This window comes from Sus scrofa, chromosome 4, assembly GCF_000003025.6.
Source record: "Sus scrofa isolate TJ Tabasco breed Duroc chromosome 4, Sscrofa11.1, whole genome shotgun sequence".
NCBI lineage: Eukaryota > Metazoa > Chordata > Mammalia > Artiodactyla > Suidae > Sus > Sus scrofa.
Window position 1 is genome coordinate 94,288,883 of NC_010446.5, and position 20,442 is coordinate 94,309,324.

General features: G+C 39.4%; 2 protein-coding genes across 16 annotated transcripts in view; one reads left to right on the forward strand and one right to left on the reverse strand.

The window, feature by feature from the left end:
• The window catches only part of DAP3 (death associated protein 3), a 42,033-nt gene extending 32,423 nt beyond the window's left edge, over window positions 1-9,610 (reverse strand). For 3 of the 8 annotated variants that reach the window (XM_021089716.1, XM_021089715.1, XM_021089710.1), the window contains exon 1: window positions 8,254-8,599. The gene's annotated coding sequence lies outside the window, so the exon portion shown is untranslated. Of the gene's footprint in view, window positions 1-8,185; window positions 8,605-9,557 lie in introns of those variants that run through there. The other 5 variants (XM_021089714.1, XM_021089712.1, XM_021089713.1 and 2 more) reach the window with 4 other exon arrangements.
• The window catches only part of ASH1L (ASH1 like histone lysine methyltransferase), a 187,463-nt gene continuing 175,670 nt past the window's right edge, over window positions 8,650-20,442 (forward strand). Inside the window, exons 1-2 of one of the 8 annotated variants that reach the window (XM_021089697.1) lie at window positions 8,650-8,794; window positions 9,257-9,396. In XM_021089697.1, coding sequence (XP_020945356.1) covers window positions 8,665-8,794; window positions 9,257-9,396 — 270 coding nt within the window. In that variant the 5' untranslated portion in view covers window positions 8,650-8,664. Of the gene's footprint in view, window positions 9,397-20,442 lie in introns of all 8 variants that reach the window. The other 7 variants (XM_021089694.1, XM_021089692.1, XM_013997002.2 and 4 more) reach the window with 7 other exon arrangements.

Genomic DNA, 20,442 nt, shown 5'->3' on the forward strand with positions numbered 1-20,442 from the left:
GCAGTGAGCTAGGGATTGAACTCGAGCCTCCACAGTCAGATTCTTAACCCAACATGCCACAACTGGAACTGTTCACAATTTGAAACATTTATTTATCAAGTTAACCAGTGAGGACTAAAATTCTAAACAAGAAATTACGGAATTAGAGTTGCAATTTCATATCAGTTTCAGCATCAAATGAAATTCAGCTTTTATTTTGTATGCACAATATTAGAAATCTTGAGTCACACAGATAAGTAGTTGCAAATGGTAACCATTTGTAACAGTTTTTTTTGTTTGTTTGTTTGGCTGTACCCACAGCATGTGGAAGTTCCTGGGCCAGGGACTAAACCCACCCTGCAATTGTGGCCTGCACCACAGCTGTGGCAAAGTTGGATCCTTAACCCGCTGTGCCACATGGGAACATCTTGCAATAGTTTTTTAGTTTTTATTTTTGAAAAATTTAGACTAAAGGAACTGCAAATACAAAAACCTTCCATATATCCTTCATCCAGCTTCCCCTAATATTAATATCTTATACATGACCATACTATACTTACTAAAAGTAAGAAATAAACATTGAAAACCAGACTTTATTTGGATTTCCCCAACTTTTCCAATAATGTCTTTTTTCTGTTATAGGATCCAATTCAGGATTCCACATATGGACATCTGAATGTTTTTCGGAATCAATCACCATCATACTATCTTCCCTTTAAAAAGGGTGTGAAAATCATAAATTTGAAAAATATATCCTAAGTGATCTCAAGGAACAATTCAACAGGATATAGTCACCTGAAGAATTCTACAGCATAGTCTAGATCAGCGGTCTCAATCTTGGCTGCACATTAGAATCACCAGGGTACAATTAAAACTTCTGATGCCCAGACTGTATCTCAGACCAATTAAATCACAATCTGTTAGTGAGACTCAGACAGGCATTTTTAAGTTTTCTCCAATGAATCCAATGCGCAGCTAAGAGTGAGAACCACTGCATGCATGTCAATAGCTAAGGGAATTTCAACCCTTTTAATTGTTTTTGGGTATGGTTACTCAATCAATTAAACATTTAGTACATGTTTGCTCCAAAAAGCCAAATGCCTTACTTCAATGGCAACATTTTATATATACATACACACACACACACACACACACACACACACACACATACAAAATGGCATTATTTTGATTTACCATTCTAGGAATTCTGACAAAAAAAGATATATTAGTCTGCCATAACTTTTTCCTCTGCTTAAACTGGACTGATTTCTTTTCTTTTTTGCCTTTTTCTTTTTAGGGCCGTATCTGTGGCATATGGAAGTTCCTAGGCTAGGGGCTGAATCAGAGCTTGCAGCTGCTGGCCTACACCATAGCCACAGCAATGCAGGATTCCAGCCATGTCTGTGACCTACATCATAGCTCACAGCAAGGCCGGATCCTTAACCCACTGAGCGAGGCCAGGGATTGAACCGACATCCTCATGGATACTAGTCAGTTATTTGTAGTCCACTAAGCCACAACAGGAACTCCTTAGACTGATTTCCTGATAATCAGTCATTCTTTTTCTAAATCAGTGGTCCTCAACTGGGGCAATTTTGCCCCCTAAGGGACATTTGGCAATGTCTGGTAGCATTTTTTGGTTGTCACAACTTGGGGGAGTGGTGCTACAGGCATATAGTACAGAAACCAGGGATTCTGCTAAACATTCTGCAATGCACAGGAGAGGCTCCCTAACCAAAGATTATCCAGACACAAATTTTAATAGCGCCAAGGTTGAGAGAGATTGTTCTAAATCTTGAGTCCTATAGGAAAAATTTAGCTCATGGAGACTAATCTCATTGTTTTCATAATTTCAGTTAGAAAAAATAGAATTTGTTTGTTATTCTGTGTTTTTAAATCCTCATTATAACCAGTCTCCCAAGTTTGGATTCCTAGAGCAGTATTAGGGCTACAGAAGTAAAGGAGTTTCTCTGACGCAAACTAAAACAGACAAGCTTCAACAGTGCAAATTTCTCCAAGCTCTCAATATTCTACTACTAGATGTTTTTGCTAGAAACAATACATGGTCTCTAAATGATAAAGGAACAAGTGATGCTGCAACATATACTAACAGTTCTAATGGAGAAAGGAAAGAAGAAAGAGGATAGAAGGGACTATGATTGCTTTCTATGCCAGAGGACATTTTGGATGATTCTCAGCAAACTTAGAAAATTCCTCAACAAATTGACTCCAGACTGGTGAAATATCTTGGAGGCTTTAAAGGCTTCACAAAAGGCATGTGAAGTGTACACATGCACCCAGTCTTAATACCCTAGAATTTTAGGGTTCAGTGATAGACCTACATTGATCTCAAGCCAACTGTACATTTAGATTATGGTTTTGAAGTGTAAACACACAAAGATGATGACCTAAAGAAAAAAGATCACAAAACAATCTGATTTCTTGTGGAGTTTTTTGGTTTGTTTGTTTTTTTTTTTTTGGTATTTTTAGGGCCGTACCTGTGGCATATAGAAGTTCCCAGGCTAGGAGTTGACATGGAGCTGTAGCCCCTGGCCCACACCACAGTCATAGCAACACGAGATCCTTAGCCCAATGAGCGAGGTGAGGGATCGAACCCATGTCTTCATGGACCCTAGTTGGATTTGTTACTGCTGAGCTCCTATTGTGGAGCTAACATTGCAGGTAATTTTCTTTCTTGATTTTTATTTCTGAAGTTATTAATAATAAACAATATTAATAACATTGTTTATGTAATAAAACTGTCCAAATTTATGTAAGGTGGCCATGTTAAAAAAACGTTTTTAGGAGTTCCCGTCGTGGCCCAGGGGAAATGAATCTGACTAGGAACCATGAGCTTGTGGGTTCGATCCCTGGCCTCACTCAGTGAGTTAAGGATCTAGTGTTGCTATGAGCTGTGTGGTGTAGGTCACAGATGTAGCTCAGATCTGTATTGCTGTGGTTGTGGTGTAGGCAGGCAGCTACAGCTCCAAGTGGACCCCTAGCCTGTGAACCTCCCTATGCTGTGGGTAAGACCCTGAAAAGACCCCCCCCCCCAAAAAAAAGGTTTTATAAGACCCAAACAAAACCATTTTATAGTGATATAAAAACATAGGAGTACCAATGTTTATTTAACTGCCAATGCTATTTTTTAAAAGAGACGAAAGAACCTAAATATCTGTCAACAGTGGATAGACAGCATATCCATACAATGGAATACCATGCAGTGGGGTTTAAAAACAAAACAACCCCTGGAGTTCCCATTGTGGCTCAGCAATTTGGAAACCAACTATTATCCATGAGGATGCGGGTTTGATCCCTGGCCTTGCTCAGTGGGTTGAGGATCCGTCACTGCCGAGAGCTGTGGTATATGTCACAGACGTGGCTCAGAACTGGTGTTGCTGGGGCTGTGGTGTAGGCTGGCAGCTGCAGCTCCAATTCGACTCCTAGCCTGGGAACTTGCATATGCTGCAGTTGTGGCCCTAAAAGAAAAAAAAAAAAAAAAAAAATCCCAGAAGCTCTCTCCATACTAATGAGGAAAAAATATCTAATATATTTTAAATGGAAAACTAAAACAAAAACAAAGTGCAAAACAACGTATACAGCAAGCTATCATTTGTGTAAAAAAAAGAGAAAATTATCCGATTCGTTGGTAAAAAGGTAAATATTTTTATATGCGAAAATTGATAATACTATTTGTCTTCAGGGAAAAGGAAAATAGGTTCCTGTGGGGGCAGGAAAAGAGGGAGATTGGTATCTTTTTTACTTTTTGAATTGTGAACCATGTTGCTATACCCAGGCAAAGCGTAAATTTAAAAAAATTAAATCAACAAATACCTAATGAATCCTTTAAAACTAACAAACAATTTTTCTGTATGTATGAATTACGTTAATCTATATAGAAAAACCCGCTGCACCAAACTGTGTTAGGATGAGATTAAAGATAAATAATAAATAGTGGGAAAAAAATAAAAAAATAAATATTGGGTCCCCATCCCAACAACACATCTAAATCTACCTTGACAAAGTCTGATTAACTCTTTGGTTTCTCAAATGAGCACCTTTTACATAAGATTCTTTACAGTAGAGGAGTTCCTGTTGTGGCTCAGGGGAAACGAATCTGACTAGTATCCATGAGGACCCAGCTTTAATCCCTAGCCTCGCTCAGTGGGTTAAGAATCCAGCATTGCTTTGGCTGTGGTGTAGCCCGGCTGCTACAGCTCCAGTTCGACCCCTAGCCTAGGAACCTCCATATGCTGTGGGTGTGGCCCAACAAAGACAAAAAAAAAAAAAAAAAAAAGATTCTTTTCAGTAAAAAATAATATTTTTTTAAGCTTATAAAAATGTCCTTTTTCTAAGCCTGTTTTCCATCTGTAAAACTGCAAGTACTAGTGTTTTCCAGACATTTTAGTTTCCTCTGGTAACATAATCTTTCCCAAGCTAAGAGCAATTTAAAATACTAACATAATAAAAGATATACAAGGACTATGCTGGGAAAAGAAGGAATAAGGAGCATTTGATGTTCACTTTCTTCCAGGTATTAAAACATATAAGAAAAAAATCTAAGGATCAAAAAAACTCCAGCACCCACAATAGCAATAGCTAACATTTACTGAACACTTTCTGTAGATCAGGCACTGTTCTAAGTGCTTTATTGAATTAACTCATCATATCTTCAAAACAATCCTATGATGTAAGTAATATTATCTCCAACTTACATAAGAGGGGTAAGTATGGCAGAATAGTTAAAAGCATGGACTCAAGAATCCAATTGCTGGGATTTGAAATTTGGCTCTCGGGAGTTCCTGTCCCGGCGCAGTGGTTAAGGAATCCAACTAGGAACCACGAAGTTTCAGGTATGATCCGTTGCTCCACTCAGTGGGTTAAGGCTCTCTGACGTTGCTGTGAGCTGTGGTGTAGGCTAGTGGCTACAGCTCCAATTAGACCCCTAGCCTGGGAGCCTCCATATGCCGTGAGTAGGGCCCTAGAAAAGGCCCCCCCCCAAAAAAAGAAAAAAGAAAAAAGAAATGGGGTTCTCCTACTTAATTGCTGTGTGACCTTGAGCAAGTTACTTTAATTTTGTGTTTCTTCATTTCTAAAATGGAGATAATGTTTATATTTAAGTATTGGATTATTAAAAGGATTAAATGACTTATATGTTATTACTACTACTAAGTTTCTATACCAGTGTACACAGCTACCAAATCAAAGAGCCAGGCTTTAAACCCAGGCAGTCTGGAGTGTATTTTTCTACTTTGCTAAAAGGCAAACACCTGAAGAATGAATTTAAAGTCATGATACCCAAATAAAGGCTTCAGAGTTCTTCCTTTGTTTTTTTTTTGGTTGTTGTTGTTTTGTTTTCTTTTGCTGCTTTTTTAGGGCCGGACGTGTGGCATATGGAAGTTCCCAGGCTAGGGGTCGATTCGGAGCTGTAGCTGCCAGCCTACACCCCACAGCCACAGCAAGGCCGGATGTGGGGTCTGAGCGGAGTTCTCAACCTACACTGCAGCTCATGGCAACACTGGATCCTTAACCCACTGAATGAGGCCAGGGATTGAACCCCCATTCTCATGGTTACTAGTCAGGTTCGTTATTGCTGAGGAACAATGGGAACTCCAGAGTTCTTCCTTTGTTAAACAGAAAATTATTTGTAGACTATTTTGTTTACAATTTACCATAACTTGTCAAACGTAAAATCAATCCTATGATGATCCAGTTAGTTTTATCTTTACAATTTTGAAATTTTATTTTGAAGCACCATGAGATAAATGTTTAATTACTTCTGTTCTAGTGGGGAAGTCTGAGGGCAGCTAAAGACTGCTGCTCTGGAGCAATATTAGAGCCCAGTTGTCTATTTACAGCTTGAGGACTCATGCCAAGAGAAGCAGAGCAGCAGAGAAACACTGGAAATCTAGGCACCTTTGTTGAGTGCCTATCACAGTGCTTAAAGAAAAGTTTCAGTTAAGTCACACCCTCATTTAAACAAAAGCACCATCCAGGGAATTGTACTCTGGCGGTTAGTCATGATTTGGTCCTCTTTCTGTGTTACTTTCCTATTGCTGCTGTAACAAATTAACATAAATTTGGTGTCATAAAACAACACAAATTTGTCATCTTAGAGTTCTGTGGTTTAGAAGTCCAGAATCAAAGTGTGGCAGGGTTGTGTTCTTTCTGGATGCTCTAGCAGAGAACCTGTTTTCTTGACTTCTCCAGTTTTTAGAGGCTGCCCTTTCCTCTTCATAGCCTGCCACAGCTGGTCAAGTCTATGTCATATTCCATCACTCTGACAGTGACTCTTTCTGTCTCTCTTACCTTTGAAGCACCCTTGTAATTACAGGGCCCTATCAGGTAATAGCTGATTAGTAACCTTAATTTTCTCTTGCCATGTAAACAATGTATTCACTGCTTCCAGGGATTGAGATTTGGACATCTTTGGGGGCACCATTATTTTATTTTCCACACCTTCCTTGGCTCAAATGATGGGGGGGGGTTCATCCATTCAGTAAGGTCATTTTATTGAACATTTAAATATTTTAGTCTCTGGCAGGCACTGCAACATATGCACACAAAAAAACCGCAGAATACTATCTTGTCTATACTTGGTTGACAACTCCTGAATCAGTGCAGTTACTCAAAGCCAGTTAAAGGCAGAGACCATATGTAAGGAACTTTATATTTTTATGTACTAGTGTAGTGGAATTCAGTTATAAGTGTTTTATAGCATAAACAATTATGTTTATGTCTTTGTAGCATAAACAATTATGTTGCTGATGAGAAACTTTATTAAGAAGGGAATGGGGTAAAAAAATTAAGTATTTAAGAGATAAGCAAATTGAAGTCTAAAGATAGTTATTGGACTTCTTAGAGCCTCAGGCTTCTCATTTGCAAAATGGGGCCAAGATGATCTACTTCATAAGGATTAAACAGGAACATAAGTTCTCTTGGCATGGTATTCTACAGACATTAATTCTCCTTCCCTTCTCATATTTTAAGTATCTGACATTCATTTCAACATTTTCATACTTGCTTTGCACCAAACTACAAAAGAATATACAAAGAAATGTTAGACATAGTCTCTGCCCTCAAATTAAAAATGTTCTTGGTAGGGTAACACACTTGCATACATGACACTATTGAGAAAGATATATGGCCTCTAAATGGCTCCATAAAATAGCTGGGGCTTAAGATACGATTAGGAAAAGCAAAGATATGGATAGTGAGGTAATTAAAGGGGATTCCATCCTTCCCTTAAAAAAAAAAAAAAAAAACCCAGAGCAATTAAACAAAACCTGATCCATATACTTAAGTATGGAAAAGGGAACATTTAGGACTGTCTACTTAAACTTTAGAGCTTGAAATTAATCTAGTACAGTGATTTTGAAACTATTCCTAGATCCTTAAAAGTCCATAGATGTTAAGGAACGGAATATCCAAGCGGATCCCTCCCCCGATTTATTCTGTTTTACACTTTGGGTGAAACTAAAGATTATTTGAATAGAAAGCTTCAGAAATACCCGTACATTTTAATAGTTCATAGTTCTCCTTACTCAATCATCAAGAAAAAGTAAGTGTTCATTCACAGTTTTGAGAAACAAGTATCAGTAGCCACAGAAATCTGAAAGATTTCCTTTTGCATTTATTATAACGATTTGGAAGAATAGGACACAAACTACCAATTACACCCACAAACCTTATCAACATCCAGAGTACTGTAAACGATAACATTACACTTTGCACCTTCCCTGTGCCTAGAAGCTAATACTTCTTTATCTACATTATTTTATTTTATCACATACCAACCTTGAAGGCAGATTTGGAGTTAACTAATTTTTATGTTCAGTTTTTCATTTGTTGACAAGGAATTAAGAAAAATAACTTTCTGAAAGACACACAAGACGTGAGAGACCAAGTCCAGACCTTGAATTTGTAACGTATGGCATCTTTATCCTCTAACATCAGGCTGCCTAATGAGGTTGAAAATATATCATCTAGCCAAGAGGAATGCATAAAAGTGCACGAAACATCATCGCGTATAGACAGTGGCGTGAAATTCGAGCAATCTAAGATGGGTTTAAAATAGAATTTCAAAAAAGGAAGAAAGAAAAAGCCGACCACGCACCGGTTCTTCTTTAGGTTTCAGGACCGCAACACGGAGCCCGGAAGGAAGCCCCCTAGGAGGGTCGCCGGCCCAACTGGTTTCACTCCCTACCTCATGGAGGTTCCGAGTCCCACTCCTCTCCTTCATGAGTACAACCCCATGCAGGTCCATTCCCTCACCGAGAGTCGTGGATCCGCTTTCCTGATGCGGTGAACGACAGGCACAGTCAAGGGCTGGCTCCACAGCGCTTGTCCCGCAGCAGAGAAGCAAGCTCGGGTCGTTTGGCAGGAAGCTGCTCACCGCGCAGCCGCCGCGGCCTCCAACTACTTGTCAGCAGAGGGGCGCTAGGCCGCCCCCGAGCCGCTCACCGCGGCCAGGACGAGGTGGGGGGAGCGAGCCGTGTCGCCTTGGCGCCTCAGCCATCGAGGTAAATAGTCATAGGTGTCTACTGGCCACTGGGGTAATTCCAATCCTAACGGCAACTTCTGCCCGTTTCGTCTGTCCTTTTCTCCCCCGCTGCTGCAGCTAATGGGAATGGAACAGTCCCGCGGGGGGGATTGTGGGAGGCGCACGCGCGAGGGGTGGAGGGTATGTGGGGGGGGCGGAGGGGGAGGAGGCGGCGGCGGCGGCCGTGGCGGCGGTTGGTGGCAGTGGGGGCGGGGAAGGGGGGGAGGAGAGGAGAGGAGGTGGAGGAGGAGGCTTGGGCTCGCGCCGCTGAAGGTACGCGTGAGGGCCCGCGCCAAAGCTGGCTTGACAGGGGCCGAGGGGAAGTGGGGGACCGTGCGAGGAGGCTCCCCAGAGCGAGTGCGTACTGGCTGGCGGGCGCGCCAGGCGGCCGAAGGCGGTGGTTGGTGGGAGCAGCAAGCGACGAGCCCAGATACACTCTGGCGCGTGCGGGCGGGCGTGCGCGCTCTGCCGCCCGAGTCGAGTGAGGAGGGAGGACGAAGGGGGAAAACGCGAGGAGGGAGGAGTGGGAGGTGGGGGGGCACGAGGCGCCCTTCGCTCCCTCCCTCCCAAGGAGCTGCCGCCGCCGCCGCTCTGCCGCCGCCGCTCCCGCCGCCATTTTGGGTTCGCTTTGCGGAGGGGGAGACGATCCCCGTCTCGGTTGCGGGACCCGCCTCCCCTCAGTTTCCCCCGCTTAGCCCCACGCCTTTCCCCTCTCCTCTCTCGCATTTCCGCCAGTCCGCTCACCCGCTGGCCGCCTCCTGACAAGCGGGAGGGATCCGCTGTGGACCAAGGGAAGCGGAGGAGCCTGGTGGCGGCCGCCCCCTCTTCCCCACTTCCCTGCACTCTCATCTCTCTCGGCCTCGGCCTCTGACACGGTGAGTAGTACCGCCTGGGGAGGCCTTTGGGCCTAAGTACTCCCTCAGCGACTCAGTCCTTGGCTTCCTGGGAGCTACTGTCATCTCCCGGACCTGGACCTCCGGGAGAGCGGTGGTAAGGATGGGGGAGGGGAGAGTAGGGAAGGGGATCCTGAGCTTACCGGGAAGTCCCTCCTGGCGGAGGTGAAGGGGTGTCCCTGACAGGCGGGCTCCTGGCTTGGGGGAGGGGGCGGGAAAGTAAGCGAGTGGAGGCGGAGCCCGCTGTGCCCCTGACAGGTTAGTTTGTGTGTTGTGGAGGCACGATTGGAGCATCCCCCATAGGCCAGGTTGTTCCCGTTAAGGAATAAGAGTGTCAGGAGGGATGATCCTCTTTTGAGGGTAGTTTACCTGTATGTTCAGATCTGTGGTGTCCCTGACACGCTCAACTGGCTGTTGAAACTACAGGATGGTCTCCGTGTTATAAGTTTAATAGATGTTACTGGTTAGTTTGTGCATGGAAAGACATGTTTTTGGTCTAGGAGACAGATGGTCTGTTAGTGTATAGCGGCTGTGTTTGTGTGTGTATGCAAGAAAGGAAAGTGTTTCGGAAGAGTTTGCTTTTATTTGTACAAGTGTAATGTAGTTCCACTTATAAGTTAGCTTATTTTTAAATTAAAGTTTGGGATATTCCCTGCTGGTTGATATGTGTGTGTGTTTTAGGGTTTGAGAGTGCCTTATTGACTTGTTGGGAAAGAGAAGTCAAAGCAGTATTTTAGAAATGTAGCATGTAAGTGTGTGGTCAGGGATGGGAGAAACTTGTCATAACCAGTTATTCTTAAGAATAGTTTGTTCCTCTGAATAGAGTGAATTGTGTAAATATGAAGGCCCAGAACATCTTTACCTGAACAATTACTGTGAGGGTGTAAAGAATGGTTGGCCTTTCTGTTGACCTGAGTTTGTATTCACACTTTATAATAGAATAAAGCTTTTATACTGTTCAAAATGCTCTTTCAGTTTCTTTGCCATCCTAAGTTTCTCTGTGAATGATAGGATGGCTGTTTCCTCCCATATTACAAAGTAAGAAATTGAGGCATAAAGAGATAATTTTTCCAAAGTCACATGTTAAATTGACAGAGTTGGGACTGTAACTCAGGTATTTTGACTATGAGTCCAGTAGTGTGTTTGCCATACCATGGAGTCTTAGAAGGTCTCTGTCAGGCAAATCTGAGTTTATTGGAGCATATTGACTGTTTGAATGGTTTTTGCTAGAGATCAGTTGTGTCAGAACATAGCTTGTGTCAGATTGGCCTGTATGAAATGGGTGTTCCATGACTATATTTGTTTGCAGAGGATGCAGAGCATTTCTGACACTTTAGCTTGTGTGTTTGAGGGAGGGATGTCTTTTATAGCTTGTACCATAGTGCTGCATAGGGGCTGACAGCTTAATTTAATGGGAGAAAGGATCTTTTCTTATTCATTCAACAAATATTAATTGAATACTCAATAAGTGGTCCCTGTCTCGGGGTGAGAATAATCAAGGTGACCCTGTTGAAACAGCCTAGGTATATCTGAGGGGATTTGTCTTGACAGTGATATATATTAAGTCTCCTGAGGCAGGCAGATCAGTGTGGAACTGAAACTAGAAAAATGTCCTAAAAAGTCTTCAGTTTGGAGTGAATTTAGATCTTCCATACATTTTAATATGGAAGGATACCAGTGTTTTTAAGTGTCTAATAGGGTGGCCAATTTGTGGTAGCATGTGCTACCTTTTGCATTTTCTTTTGGCATTTCTGAGTAAACGTTTTTGGGAAGCTGAAATTGTTGACATATGTGCCTGTGAGATGTTGGAACTTTTTGACTGTGTTGAAGAAATTGTTCAAAGATCAATTTGTAGTAAGCATGTATTAATTTTGTAGTAAGGATATCATATCATATATCCCCTTTATTAATGTGAGGGAAGAACACTTAAATTAAGCCAACTTAACTGTATTTTCTCTGAAAAATAGAATGTTTTTGATTTGCTAGATTAGTACTTAAAAGTTTTTTTGGGTCATTTACCCTTCTGAGAATCTGATGAAAAAAACCTGACTGTAGAAAATGAGCGTGAGTACAATTGCATAAGTTATACATACAGTTTCAGAAACTTAACTTGTAGTGAGGTAAAACCAATTTATATTCAGGTCTTATTTAAAAGCCTTTTTTTTTTTTTTAATAGTTTTTTGTTGGGGCGGTGGAGATGTTGGTATGAGATGAAAGATTTTATGACAATCTGAGTATGCTAACAGAGCTTGGGGTTGTTTGTATTTTATTCTTTATTCTTCACAAACTTATTTCTGAAGTTGTTAACACATGATTCTGAATTAGGTGATAAGAGAATATGATAGAACACAAATGTTTATAACTATTCTTTTTCATCATCATCATAATAATTTTTATTCTCAAACTCATTTCTTTCCAGTTTTGCATTGGGACTGAGGTGTTTTAAAGCTCATGTCCTGGGATTTATCTTAGTTATAAATAAAATAAATATAGTTATTTCTGTGCAGGAAGAACAAAGATGAATAATATATGGCCTCTGTCCTTGAAACAATTCAAAGCCAGTTGAAACTATGAATTTCATGCTAGTGGGGGCTTTCAAAAGGGCAAGGTGAAGGGAATCATAATTCCTAGAAGCTGAGATTTTATGACTTAATTGCTGACAGGTTTTGCTGTTATTCTTAGGAAGTTATAAAGTGTTCACATTCTGCATGCAACTTTGTAGCTAAAAATGTTTTGGTATCATCTAATGTTTTGGGGTGTAGAAACTCTGGTTTGAAAAGGAGGCAAACATTGGTTTCTTTCCTTATCTTGCTTTGGATGTATTATATAGAGTTTATGTTAAAAGGTCTTAATGTCATTTTTGGATATGCATGTATCTACATAACACTTCTGGGGTAAAGTAGGGCCTTGAGAGCACAAATTACAGCATTCTGTAAGGTAATAGATTGTAACAAAAATGGTCTGATTTTTGTCTTTATTGTCATATCTTCTGTGAGAATGTCATGTAAATTTGTGAAAAGTTTAATATTTTCTGTAATTTTAAACTTGGGTAGTAGATTCATGGGTTTTTAAAAAATAACATGATGTATATGTCTAACATGTTTATAGTCTATTTGTATGAGATACTTCACAATTAAAAAATTAGGTTTGTAATAATTATAAAAAATACTCAGGATCTTTAAGGATCAAGAATAGAAAGTGGGGAGTTTCCATTGTGGCTCAGCAGGTTAAGAACCTGGCTAGTATTCATGAGGATGCGGGTTCAATCCCTGGCCTTGCTCAACGGGTTTGGGATCTGGCATTGCCATGAGCTGTGGTGTAGGTCACAGACTCTCCTTGGATACTGCCTTTGCTGTAGCTGTGGCTTTGGCCAGCAGCTGCAGCTCTGATTCAACCCCAGCCTGGGAACTTCTGTAAGCTGCAGGTACAGCCCTAAAAAGCAAAAAAAAAAAAAAAAAAAAAAAAAGAATAGAAAGTGGTTTTCACATCTTATTCTTGAGTTGTATTCTGAAACATGGAGCATAACTCCCTAAATCTTGTTAGGTAATGTGTTTTTATAGTATTAGTGATATCACTTGAGTCTTTTAAGTCTTCCATGCCTTACATATAAATACTTGGACACATTCAAGCCTGCCTAAAATGATCTGCTTGTGCACAGTGGGAAACTTTTACCATATGTGTAGTAAGTCTCCATTAAATAATTTCATGTTGTTATTTGAGTTTTGTGTATTGATATGGGTCTTTTAAAGGTAGTATACAGTCTTATTGAAATCCGCTGTGAGGTCTACTTTGTGCCAGCCTTTCCTGAAGCATGACCTAACTTAATACTGGCTGTCATAAGAAAGGGAAATGAAAGTAGTAGTTTTTGTTTGGAGCTATATTGCTAGTCTTTTTTTTTTTTTTTTGAAATCATCTTTCTTTAAATTACTTGTAAACTTTGGGGGATTTTAAATTCTTTCATTTGGATGTGAGAAAATAGAATGTGTACATGTACGTGTAACTGGTTCACCATGCTGTGCAGTAGAAAAAAAATTGGGGAAATAACAATTTTAAAAAATGGGGAAAAAAAGCGATATTTTTAACATAAAAAATAAATTCTTTTATTTGGATAGGTTAGATTTTCATACTTATGATCTGTCATCCTAGTTAGTGATAACTGTCATGTTTTAGAAATCACTTTTTTAATGATGGCCTCATTGGAGGTGTTGATGGCAGTGAGATGTTGACCAAACATAATTAATAAATTATCACTTCAAGTGATGACAGAAATTTAACTAATAATTTATTGCTATTTCAGAGTTGTATTTCCTTCCTTGAGCATCTAACTTTTTTATGTTGGGAGAATCTATAAAATTGTATAGCATCATTAGTATTGTTTTGCTTTCTATAGTTTTTAGTCATTTGCTCTCAAATTGAAGTTATATCCACCTTATGACTGAGCAATTCTAGTCTTGATTACATACACTATAGAAGTAGATACAGGTGTGTGCTGTGTGCTTCTTAGCCACATTTTACATAATATCCAAAAATGAGACAGAAACCAGCTGTCCGTCAAAAATTATATACAATGTTATATTATACAGCATTGAAAATAAACAATTTATAGCAAAAACTATCAAAAAAAGAAGAAAAGGTGATTGCCATAAAAGTTAATAGCTGTCTTTAGGGGAGAGAAATTTATGACCAAAAAGGGGCCCAGTGCTTGTTTTCTTAAACATGAAAAATTCCTAACATATACAGAAATGGATAGTGTAGAGTTCTCCAACTTCAACAGTTATCCACACCCATTTATCACATGATATCCTCATCAACTAGCCTCTCTTCCTCCTCCCTCATTTTGCTTATTTTGAAGTAAATCTTCCAGATGTTATTTCATCCATGAATTCTTCACTGTACACATTCTTTTAACTCTTAAAGAGGATTTCTCTGTAGTTAGAGGTTTATATATTTTTAAAATAAAATATCTGGGGGAGTTCCCATTGTGGCGCAGCGGAAATGAATCCTACTGGTATCCATGAGGATGCCAGTTTGATTCCTGGCCTTGCTTAGTGGGTCAGGGATCCAGCATTGCTGTGAGCTGTGCTGTAGGTCGCAGATGTGGCTTGAATCCCATGTTGCTGTGGCTGTGGTTGTAGGCCAGCAGCTGTAGCTCTGATTGACTCCTAGCCTGGGAACCTTCATACACTTTGGGTGCGGCACTAAAAAAACAAAAGGAAAAATAAATAAATAAATACATATCTGGTGATAGTTGAAAGTGAACTACTTATGCCAGATACTTCTAATCTGTATTACCTCTCAGTAGGGATTCCCTCTACAAACTAAGAAGAAATGAGCTGAATAGAAATTTACTTTACTACCTTACATACCAGGAAGAAATACTGTCTCTTAGTGTTTTTGTTTGTTTTGTTTTGTTAGTCATAGTGACAAGATGCTAAAAACGTCTTCTAGTTTCTCTTGGTACCTCTTAATTTTCTAACCGGCTTTAGTTACCATCGAGAAATCAGATGATACTGGTGATATTGTATGGGAGCTGAAATTGGTCTAAAATCAACTTATTTTTAGAGAGAATGAATGCTTTGTTTTGAATTTTGAAATTCTAATTGTGGACATTTGAAAATATATACCATTGCTTCAATTGCTAAATGTGAACCATGTTACAGAGCATGGCTATGATGAACAGTATAATTTATATACCTATTGAATTACGAAGATGAAACAGAGTAAGTTTAGAGATATAAAATGGTTGCTAATACAGTAGAATGTATATCCTTTCCTTCCAGAAAAGGCTGACAGATGAATGTGAATTCCATCATTAATGAAAGTTTGGTTAACTTATCTTTTGTTTTATCTTATATTACAGTCCCACAGTAATTAAATCATGAATCTTTGGCTTAGTCGTTTTGTTTTATATTTTACTCTATCTTTTCCGTACTTGATACCAAATCACTCTTCTCTTTCAGTTTTATTTGTCCTAAGACTACAGTTGGTCAATGTCTCAAATTATAAAGTAGCTATAGCATGGCTTCTTGGTGTAAATGGCATTGAGAAGTGGTGGAGACATTGCTTGTAAGGTTTCTTAAAATTCAACACTGCTGAAAATGAAAGCCCTAGAGTTTAAATGCAAACTAACATAAGAAGCCTAACAGATTATGGAGAGAATTTAAAAAATTGTCTTTGGAAAAGAAACTGCTAATTCTGACATTTGAGAAAAATGGGGGAATGAATTAATCTTATATAATAATTAACGGGTGAACAATATTGTGTATGGTGTGTGTGTATATATAGAGAGAGATACATATACATTATTATATATGTGTGTGTATATATATGTATATTTGAGGATACGAAGATCACAAGATAAGAATCTCAAATAAGGTGTTCCCATTGTGGGTTAGTGGGTTAAGGACCAACATTGTCTCTGTGAGGATGCAGGTTCCATCCCTGGCCTTGCTCAGTGGGTTGAGGAGCCGGTGTTGCCGCAAGCTGTGGCATAGGCCACAGCCATAGCTCAGATTTTACCCCTGGCCTGGGAACTTCCATATGCTGCAGGATTGGCCGTAAAAAGAAAAAATAAAGAATCTCAAATAAGTAGAGATTCCACATATGGTTGATAAATGATACCACAGATTGGGAAGTTAAAGTTTAAATCCAGAAGCATATCAAAGAAAAAGAGTGATTGGAGTTTCCACTGTGGCACAACAGGATAGGCAGCATCTTTGGAGTGCTGGGACACAGATTCAATCCCTGGCCCGACACGGTGGGTTAACCCGACGCAGGGGGTTAAAGGTCTTAAGTTGTGGCAGCTGCAGCTGAGATCTGCTCCCTGGTGCGGGAACTCCATATGCTGCAGGGCAGGAAAAAGAGCAATCACCTTAAAACTGCCATGAGTTAGAAATTTAAGTTAATTTTGTGTGTGTGTGTTTAAGGAAAAACAAAAAGAAACGTAGAACAAGATCAGGGTTTGATTTGGTTTAACAGATATTTCTTTTGTTCATTCATTCATCCATTATTCACGCAACTAACATTTTTTTAGTTCTTACTTCATTCCTACTTTTGTGCTTAGGTGTTGGGAAACATCTAGTTTTTTGGGGTTTTTTTGCCTAAAGAGAGTTGTGAATCTAGTAAGAGGAACATCTTGTTAACAAAGGTATTATAGTATACAGTGTAATACATTTCTCCCAGGTAGAGAGGGGAGGAATTTAATAAATCTGTGGGAAGAAAGGAAAGGTTAAGGATGGCTTCCAACCAGTAGGAAGAGCCACATTTTAAAGGATAAATATGAATTACTCAGTTAGGTGTAGAGAGGGCATTCTAGGTATAGGAAGATCATCTGCAAGGGTATGAAAGTGAACATAACATAGCAGGATGCATTCGGAGACTGTAATTTGAATCAGTATAGTACTTTCTACCCATTTGCCTATGATTTTCTGTGTCTTTAGTGCTGTATAAGGGTGGCCTTTGTACTTAGAGATCATCAAAAAAATAAAAGAATGGAACTCTGTTCATTAAACTTTACTTAGACAAAATAATATATTGTTAAAGATAATTTCTAAGATGAAAATCAAGAAAATAATTGGTTATGTTTTAGTTATTCAGACAATTTTTACTAGAATGCACCCCACTCCTTCAGCGTTTTAGTTAACAAGCCTTGACTATAATAATTATCCAGCCAAATTAAAAAAAAAGTATAATTGCTTTTTTAAATAATGAACAAATTTCACAGCCTCTACATTGGTATGTTTCTCTTCAATTTGTTGAAAATCCCAAATAGTGATTAAGATCATAGATTCTAAAATCAGATTGAGGAGTTCTCTTGGGGCTCAGCAGGTTAATGATACAGCTTTGTCACTGCCATGGCTTAGGTCACTGATGAGGCATGGGTTTGATATCTGGCCCAGGAACTTCCATATGCCGTGGATATGGCCAAAAAGAAAATAAATGAATAAATAAATAAAGTCAGATTAAGTAGGCTCAAATTCCAGTTTTGCTACTTGCTGACTATGTGGTCTTTAGCAAAATATGTGTGGTCTTTTGAGTCCTTGACTATAAAATGATAATACTTAATAGCAAGAGGCTATTGGAAGATTGTATGAAATAATATGTATAAGTACTCAGCATAATTTATGTTGGGTAGCAAGTGTGTAATACAGATTTGTTATTATTAATTTTTCTTCTTCATTTCCTGAAAAGAGGAAATTTTTTTTGGCAAAGCAAATGACTTCCTTTACATATATTTCCTGTAGGAGATAAGAATATGTAAAATACATTTGTGGAGTTCCTGTCGTGGCTCAGTGGTTAACGAATCCAACTAGGAACCATGAGGTTGAGGGTTCGATCCCTGGCCTTGCTCAGTGGGTTAAGGATCCAGCGTTGCCGTGAGCTGTGGTGTAGGTTGCAGACTCAGCTCGAATCCCGAGTTGCTGTGGCTCTGGCGTAGGCTGGCAGCTACAGCTCCGATTCGACCCCTAGCCTGGGAACCTCCATGTGCCGCGGGAGTGGCCCAAGAAATGGCAAAAAGACAAAATAAATAAATAAATAAAAATAAAATACATTTGTGAGGGAGTTCCCAATAATGAACCCTACTAGTATCCATGAGGATATGGAATTGATTCTTGGCCTCGCTCAGTGGGTTAAGGATCCAGCGTTGTTGTGAGCTGTGGTGTAGGTCGCAGACGTGGTTTATATCTGGTGTGGTTGTGGCATTGGCCGGCAGCTACAGTTCTCATTCGATTCCCTAGCCCAGGAACTTACATGTGCTGCAAGTGCGACCCTAAAAAGACAATAAGCAAGTAAGTAAGTAAATAAATAAAACACATTTGTGACAGTGTATGTAAACAACTTCTTTACATGAATACATGTTTTTTTCTAATTCTCAGTTCGTCTGATTTTCCTCACATTTGATTTCTACTTTTGCATTTTTTTCACTTAACTCCAGGCTAGGCTTTTGTCTTGGCTTCGTTTTACCTTCTTACCAAATCAAGGATATGTCTCCAAAGTGAAAACAGGAATATATCTTACTGTGTGATTATTTTGGGGTGAAGAACCTTAAGTTTTTGAACAGAATTGGGTTTTGTTATGATATTTCTCATTTTATTTTTTTTTAGTTTTTTAAATCATTTTTATTTTTTATTAAAGTATAGTTGATTTACAGTGTGCTGATTTCTCTCTACAGCAAAGTGTCTCAGTTATACACATTCTTTTTTATTACTCTTTTCCATCATAGTCTGTCCCAGGATATTGGTTATATTTCCTTGTGCTGTACAGTAGGACCTTGTTTATCCATTCTGAATGTAATAGTTCGCATCTACTAACCTCAAAATCCCAGGCCACCCTATTCCCTCCCCCCTCCCCCTTGGCAACCACAAGTCTGTTATCTATGTCTGAGTCTGTTTCTGTTTTCTAAATAGGTTCGTTGGTGCCATATTTTATATTTTATTTTTGTTTTTATTTTTTGTCTTTTTAGGGTTGCACTAGTGCCATGAGTTTCCCAGGCCAGGGGTTGAATCAGAGCTGTAGCCAATGGCCTACACTACAGCCATAGCAACGCAGGATCTAAGCTGCTTCAGTGACCTACACCACAGCTCATGGCAACACCAGATCCTTAACCTGCTGAGTGAGCCCAAGGATTGAACCTGCATTCTCATGTATACTAGTCAGATTGGTTTCTGCTGAGCCATGACAGGAACTCCCATTTGTGCCATATTCTATTTTATTTATTTATTTTGTCTTTTTGTCTTTTTAGGGCCGCACACACGGCACATGGAGGTTCCCAGGCTAGGGATCCAATAGGAGCTGTAGCCACTGGCCTGAGCCAGAGCCACAGCAACATGGGATCTGAGCAGTGTCTGCGACCCACACTATAGCTCACTATAGATCCTTAACCCACTGAGCGAGGCCAGGGATTGAACCTGTGTTCTCATGGATGCTAGTTGAGTTTGTTAACTGCTTAGCCCCATTTGTGCCATATTTTAGAGTCCACATATAAAGTGGTATCGTATGGAATTTGTCCTTCTCTTTCTGACTTACTTCTCTTAGTATGAGAATCTCTAATTGTATCCATGTTGCTGCAGATGGCATTCTTTTTTATGGCTAAGTAGTATTCCATTGTAAATATGTGCCACATCTTATTAATCAGTCCATCTATCAGTGGACATTTAGGTTGTTTCTATTTCTTAGCTATTGTGAGCAATGCTGCAATGAACATAGGGTGGCGTGCATGTATCTTTTTGAATTATAGTTTGTTCAGATATATGTCCAGGAGTGGGATTGCTGGATCATATGGTAGTTCTATAGTTACCTGAGGAGCTGCATGCAGAAGTTCAAGGACTAGGGATGAATCTAAGCCACAGCATTGACCCCAGCCACTGCAGTGACAACGTAATAAATGTGCCAGGCACTACAATACAGTGACAAACAGAATACGGTCCTTGAACATTTTCCTTTTTCAGGACAAGATCTTGCAGTATTGCTGTAATGTATTGATACCATGATATTATATGTGGTTCTCACCAAACTTGTTCTTAAGATATAGTAGAGATTTCTGAAGAACTGTCTCAGGATGTGTTATTTTTTTGCCAGAGCAAATCAATTCTAGGAAAAAATCTCTAACTTGAAGAATCCTTGTTGTGTGCCTATGATTTAACCAGCAGTCCATTGCACAGTTAATCCTTTGTGATATCAGTGGGTTAAGTTCTCTGTTCAAATAAAAACCAGCATTCTGCTACCTGTGCCTTCTATCAGAAGGAATATTCATTCCTTCATTCAGCTTGTATTGGTTGTATACAGTCATCCCTCCATATCTGTAGGTTCTGAAATTTTGGATTCAGCCAACCACAAATCAGAAATATTTTGGGGAAAAATTCTAAAAAGTTCCAAAAAGCAAACATGAATTTGCTTCACGTTATCAACTGTATAGTATTTACATTGTAGTATTTACAACTATTTATATAGCATTTACATTATTATATATTGTAAGTACTCTAGAAATGATTTAAATTATAGAGAAGGATGTTCTTAGATTATATGCAA